This window comes from Orbicella franksi, chromosome 11, assembly GCF_964199315.1.
Source record: "Orbicella franksi chromosome 11, jaOrbFran1.1, whole genome shotgun sequence".
In the NCBI taxonomy this organism is placed as follows: domain Eukaryota; kingdom Metazoa; phylum Cnidaria; class Anthozoa; order Scleractinia; family Merulinidae; genus Orbicella; species Orbicella franksi.
Genome location: NC_138155.1, coordinates 5,928,123 through 5,935,026, shown reverse-complemented (window position 1 = coordinate 5,935,026; position 6,904 = coordinate 5,928,123). Strand labels below are relative to the sequence as shown.

Here is a 6,904-nt window from a genome sequence, read left to right as displayed (position 1 = left end):
GCAACCTCGACTAACTTGTTTCCAAGAACTTTTTTGAGATGTCAGCTTCACTCTGTTGGAGCGATCACGTAAATAAGAGCGTGACAAATTAATGAGATTCTCTTCAAAGCCATATGCTCTGAGTTTACTCAACAACAGAGCTGGATGCATGGAGTCGAAAGCCTTTGACATATCCGTTGATAAGATTCCTACTAGCTGTTTATTGTCCCTAGCCAATCTCCAGTGCTCAATTAGATAAATAAGGGTAGTCTCGCAGCTATGAGTTTTACGATAGGCCGACAGGGCTTGTCCTAAACGGTGATTGAACATCCCCACAAGTTGCTTCGCTACAATCTTCTCCAACACCTTATCTACAGCCGGGAGGACAGTGACAGGCCTATAATTCTCTTTTAGTAGGGGGTCATCACGTTTGAAGACTGGTACCCATTCCCCCTTGTTCCATGACTGTGGCCATTTACCCTCAATTATGCATCTGCTAAATAAATTGGTGAGAGAGATAGCGATAACCTCTGCTCCAAATTTTAGAGCAAATGGCGGAATGGAGTCACAGCCAGATGCTTTCTTGACTTTTAATGACTCCATTACTTCTTGAACTTGCGCTTTTTGAAGAGGGTTTAGCTTTATAGCATCATTTTGAATTGAAAACTGTGCTATTTTTAAGACACTTGGATGGTTGATGAAATCATTTTCCGTTAAATTTTCAACATTTTCTCCACCGATGCCCTCTGCAATGGAAGCAAAATAATCGGCCAGAGTTTCAGCTACCATGTCTTGATCCTTGACGATTTCATTACCTACTTTGAGATTAAACTCGAAACTTTTTGCAGGGGCATTTGAACCTAAGAATGGCATAAAAGTTCTGTAAAAGTCTGTTGGGTTTTCCTTGAGATGATCAGATTTACCCCTCCAATAAGACTTGATTGACGTGAACAAATATTAAAAGGAGACAACTGATTTAGAAATGTGTCTACTGACTTTGGTTGAAAGTGAGGTATTTTAAAAAGGTGGTCTTAATTTACAAGGTTCGTAGTCCCCTCCCACATCACTGACCCCTCCCGTGTCGCTTAGTCACAGCTGTCATATATTATCAAGTTGTCATACATCTATAACGTGACTTACCCTAGAGTCGATAAAATCACGGCAGACTGGATGTCAGAACTTGAAATTCTTCCCTGCACATTTTAGGATCTGTAGCTTGTCGATCGCTGGAGGCTTCGAATATAAAATGTGCGTGTTTTTGAGTGTCACTGAACTCGATGGCAACGTTTATATTCACAAAGCAGTGAATTTGCGTAGCTACAGACTAAAATATGAATATTTGCTATGTTAACATGGCTTCATTTTTCACATGGGCGTTCCGTGTACAATAAGAATAGCTTTTCTCACTCCGCAGAGTACTAGTGCGGTAAATTTCGCCTGCAACACACGCTGGGTACAGGAGGTGCTTTCACTAGGGTAAATACAGGGTATATCGATTTTCATTTACTGTGAGTAAAGGTAAAGGTAAAGTCTGCCAAGTGGCCCATCAGACCGGAACTTATCTCCTATGAGCACGGGGTTATATTATATATGGACACTAAAGGCCTTGCCGTAAGCGAAAACAGGAACTGGTGACACAATAAAAGCAACATTAATGGCGGATGGGAACTCATGATGGGCTCATGATCTACACGAAACAGAAAAAAAGTCAAACAATTGTAAGTTACACTGAAGTTACAATGTAATTGACGTGACCGTGAGTAAGCAGTTATCCCCAAGGTAGGATATCACCTACAATCACGGACAAAAGTGTCGGGATACCAAGCAAGTTCTTCCCTCCCTCCACTTACAATGTCGAAAATCGATTATTTTTCCCATTTGTTGAAAAAAGAGCGACATTTTCCAGCATTAATAAGGAAGAATGGGGAATACGTGATCCAGCTCAAGTGTCCAAGCTATATGTTTGTCTAGGATCTTAGACATCCACGCAAAAGCCACCCACTCTCTTCAACCGGACTGCAGTGTACAAGCTATAACATATTGATCAGTGACTGCTGCGTCAAAGTGGAATTTCTACGATGATTCTTTACAATCTTTAAGGAGTTACGTCACCGTTTACGCATCTTGAAAAGTTTAGCCTAAATTTTCAAGTTTGTCGGCTTGCAATCCGTGTCAATCTTCTCCATCCTTAACCATCCTTGTTCCTTCATGGATCATTATTATCTCTTTGGTGTTTTTATTTTTGTACACTACTATTTTCAGTTTTCCTTCAATTTAAAGGTAATTTTCTATGTGGCCGAAATAACTCAAAATGCAATAACAGAGTTCCGTTATAAAGCGTCTTTGTAATCTTAGGATCGAGCTGTAAGGACCCATAAGGATAGCCGCGTAGTTTTTCTTTAGGAAAAAACTCAACTCATGACCGAGTTAACTGGTCTTACATTGTTTGAATTTACTAAAGCGTCATAAAACCAGTAAACTACATTTTTTCACCTTACTGGTTTTTATTCGAAGATACGGCCACTGATCATGAGAGTCCACTCCAGAATACATTTTTTATCCTGATACCCCTGTTTGTACGCAATGACACTGTTTATTTGAGAATTCCCAAGAATGTAGAAAACACTCGCCTTTGATTCGTGTTTTTACAGATCTTATTTATAGTGGTCATGCACTTAGCTATGCAAGTACTAAGCTTAGCTAATTTACAGGCATACCACTGAAACAAAGGAAACAAACATTTCAAATAAACGTAACGTAGTTAAAAATCCCAACTGGCAGGAGGCAGACCAGTTGGCTATTTACAAAGCGTGACCGAGGATTTGAACTCGGGACTACCGAGAAACGCATCCCGCTAGTGGCAGGGTGGAGGCCTTGAACCCGGGACCTCCGGATTACAACACCAGCGCCCTAAACCACTCAGCCACGCTAGAAAACCTGCTATCCTTTAGTTTATTCGTTTCTCCCGTCATCTTGCTAACCTTTTTTGCAATTGATTTCTATAGTCTTCTGTCACCAGCATGATATCACGAATTGTTCCGTTCTATCTGTCTAGACCGGCTCTTTAGAACTAAGGAAGAGTAGTTTTGACCATTTTTGACCCATATTACCTTTCTATTTTTCCTTAACTAACACATGACCTTAAGACCACGACCTTAAGAAATTTAAGGACGTTAAATTATTCCTTCTCTCTCCTCGAAGTTTCCGTTACTACAAAAATATTACTTTCACATAGAGGAAAATATTTCTCTTAACAGCTCTAAAGGACCGCGGGCCATGTCCCAACATACTTAAGATTGTTACAATACCTTCCTACCGGATTTTACATAGGGAAGAAGTGCCTATGTACATGTAAAATGTAAATCTTATTTACAGTGGCCGTGCACTTAGCGTATACAGGCACTAAGCTTAGCTAGTTTACAGGCATGCCACTGTAAACACACATAAACTCTGCTAAACTAAATGAATAAAAATTTATCGACCTAACATGACTCGTTTCATTCTGACGCATCGATAACTACCATGCGATTTACCCTACCTTATATAACCAAGTAGTCAAGCTGTGTTCTATCATGCCCTGACAAATATTTATTTCAGCCTTCCTTGAAAGTTTTTGAAGTCTAGGCATGTCATGTCATTTTATGTCATGTCATTATTAGCTTCGGTGAAGTCATGTCATGTTACTATAAGGTCGTGTAATGTCATGTTACGTCATTATTAGGAAAGTTCATGTTATGTCATGTCGCTATAAGGTCTTGTAATGTCATGTCATGTCACTATTTGGTCGTACAATATCATATCATATCATTATTAGGCTGGGTCACGTCATGTGACTATAATTAAGGTCGTGCAATGTCATGCCACGTCGTTATTAGATTATGTCGTGTCATGCCACTGTGAGGTCTTGTGATGTCATTTCAAATCATTAGTAGGTCGGGTCATGTCACGTCATGTCACTATAAGTTCGTATAATGTCATGTCATTATTAGGTTGGGTGCAGTGATGTAATGTCAAATCATGTATTGTCATGTCATTCCTTGTCAAGTTATGTCATGTCATTTCCTGTCATGTCATGTGGTGTTGTGTCATATTATAACATATCATTTCATGTCATGTGATGTCGTCTGATGTCATGCCATTTGATGTCACGTCACGTTAATTACGTCATTTCACGTAGTGTGACTTCGTGCTTCATACTTCCTGTGAAGATGATCTCGTAACTTGGCGATGCCAAATAAGATCAGATGCAAAACAGGCAAAACCACGAGAAGGAAAACGACAATCAGGCCTCCAACGATGGGCTTGAAGTTGTCGTAATCCAGACTTTTATATATGTAAGTATTCCCTTGATTATTGGTTCCATCAAGGAGCCAATAGATAATGGAGAAGACGACGTAAATGACAATGTAAAGCAAGGCGTACAGGGAATGCAGGAGACGAACTGGGATGGCGCTCAGGCTTGTGTCAATCACCATGAAGACGGAATTGAGTGCGTGCTTTGTAATATTATTGGCATCAACTGGGTCATCATCTGCCAACATGCTCCAGTACCCCGCGGTTACCCACAAGCCGGCAGTTGCAGCAATGACATGGATGAACCAAAAGAACTTGTGGTGACACTGCAGGGCGTCTGTTTCGCTGGCGTCTTCGCTATCTTGATCAACTGCGCCGTAGTTGCCAAGCTCCATTTCGATCTCCACCGTCTGTTCATCTGTAGCTAGAGTTGTGGTCTCCGTTTCCTTACTCAGGTCTTTATAAAGGGCGATACAAGAGAGCGTTGTTGCAAAGACAAAGTAGATGTTCAATATAGTGTAAGTCCAGTTAGTTAAGTAGATGAACATTTTCGCTCCGTACAAGTGGATGTTGTAAAACAGCCATGTAAGGTTGTAAGCAGTTACAGCCAAGCGATACACCACAAAAACCGGTAGAGACAGCCACTGAAGCAGAAAAGAACGTACAATGCTCAGGCCTTAGCTTATGCAAAAATAAATGTTTTGTACACGATTTTTTGAAAGTCATCAACCTTCGCTTGAGCAAAAAGATAACTTGTTGAACTGCAAAGATATCAGTTGCTCAAGATGAAAATAGGAGAACCGATATTGCTTGGGCCGTAGTATACATTTCCTGTTGTGAGCCGTATTAACGTCGTGAACTGCAATATATCTTTGATAAAGAGCGATATCGTAAATTATGATTGCTGCCGTGATTTTCAAGAACAGCTACTGCGTTTTTGCAATAACGTGCCTATCGTGAATATTAATTAGTCACTCATTGTCACAATTTGTATAGTAATACTCGACGGCTGTCATAAAGTTTGATAACATTTGTCGCATTTGTAAAATATGCACTCGCACCGGGAATTCAGTGTAGAAACCCGTTGCAAAAATTTGCATGGATAATGTTGTAAAGCAGAAGCATATCACCTCGTTCGAGGTGATATGCTTCTGTGTAAAGCCAACACGCAATTTTTTTTAGTGGAAATCTTTCCAGAACTAGGTGCAAGTAAAGTGCGCGTGCATATACTAGTTAGGAATTTATCTTCCACTAGCGATATATATAACTTGATTAAAATTAAATACTTGTGGTGCATAATAAGTGATCAAGGACACGTAAGCAGACTTTTGTTTCACAAAATCTTTTTCTCTGGGTATTTTCTTCATTTCTATTGTAGGTTTAATTTGAAGAATTCTCTTCTTCTGCTTAGCAATTAGAAACTGCTCAAACCACAGTATACAACAATGTGATTTTTCGAACCATTTTTAGTCTAAAGCCAATTAGCGGCAGTTGCAATAGCCGTAAGTCACGTTAACTTCGTTAAAAGAAGCCAACATCTAGAAATCTATCTACAGGCTGATTTGGAAATTGAAAACAAAAGTAGAATGCGATATTTTTAATAAAGATGGTGTTTTTCTACCAAAGTCGTAGTCCCCTACCATCACCATACTGTCTTTACCGCCTCGCCTAATCACACCCGTTTTACACACCCTAAATTAAACATACATTTATAGCGTGACTTACCCTAGAGTCGGTAAAATCACGGCGAACGGAATACCAAAACGTAAAGTTTCTCAGACGAAACTCTCCTTTACACATCTTCGAAGCTTTAGCTTTGCCGGTCGTCTCCAATGCGCGTGCAGGCTAATGTGTGTCTGCGTATATTACAATATTTCATTTTTATTTCGTAGCTGCTAGGTTATATGAATATTTACACCCGGGGGTTGGAGGGGTGGGTGGACTCCCATATGAAAAGGTCGGGGATGCTATTCGTCTCGCTTAGGGGAAAAATCAAGAACTCTGGGCTGACTTAGGGTGTTCATAACAAAATGCGACGAAGAGAATCCCCTACTTTTTCATACCGGAGATCCCCCCTCCGGCTATTTACATCGATTGTTTATTAGTCATAAACAGGCATCTTCGATCATTTTCGTCTACGGAGGCCGAGATTATTCAGACAAGCATCAAGATTAATAGCTTAGTAAATCGTTCAAAAATTTAGTGACGAAGTTGTTTTTCGAAAGACTAATGGGGAGCTTAAGCAATGTAGACGACGATGCCAACGACAACCCTTAGTGAAAACCGGAATTTTTTTTTCCTTTAATTGTTCAGTGCGCTAAAAGTCGAGTCTTCGTAACAGGTTTCTAAATCGCCGGATGTTAGTTTGACTGAGGTGGGTGGCTGTAAAATACACCAAAGTGTATGGAGCACATGCAAAACAATTGCGTTTGTCATCCAGAAACTCGGGTGAATTTTCCATGTAAACGAATGAAAGAAAATGCGTGACTGACACTTTCGGAAGACAGTTTCGGTTTTTTATTTTCGACTTATACTACTCTATACACAATAAAATTCCAACCAAGAAACGCGAGTGAAGAGAAAAAGCGAACATTGCACTAACCTACATTTAATTTGACAAGAGGGTCTAACT

General features: G+C 40.0%; 1 protein-coding gene across 1 annotated transcript; it reads right to left on the bottom strand.

The window, feature by feature from the left end:
* Positions 1 to 2,646: 2,646 nt before the first annotated feature.
* Positions 2,647 to 6,189, bottom strand: LOC145502425 (protein rolling stone-like). Its single transcript, XM_081481754.1, has 2 exons — positions 5,998 to 6,189; positions 2,647 to 4,916 (listed from the first exon to the last, which is right to left on the bottom strand). Exons 1-2 carry the CDS (start codon positions 6,070 to 6,072, stop codon positions 4,149 to 4,151), a joined length of 843 nt encoding a protein of 280 aa, XP_081337880.1. The 5' UTR covers positions 6,073 to 6,189; the 3' UTR covers positions 2,647 to 4,148.
* Positions 6,190 to 6,904: the final 715 nt, after the last annotated feature.

Excerpts from the sequence above, each read along its gene's own strand:
- LOC145502425 (XM_081481754.1), bottom strand. The coding sequence starts at position 6,072 with ATGTGTAAAGGAGAGTTTCGTCTGAGAAACTTTACGTTTTGGTATTCC. Across the intron at positions 4,917-5,997 it reads GTGATTTTACCGACTCTAGG|TGGCTGTCTCTACCGGTTTT; the intron begins GTAAGTCACGCT and ends TTTCTGCTTCAG.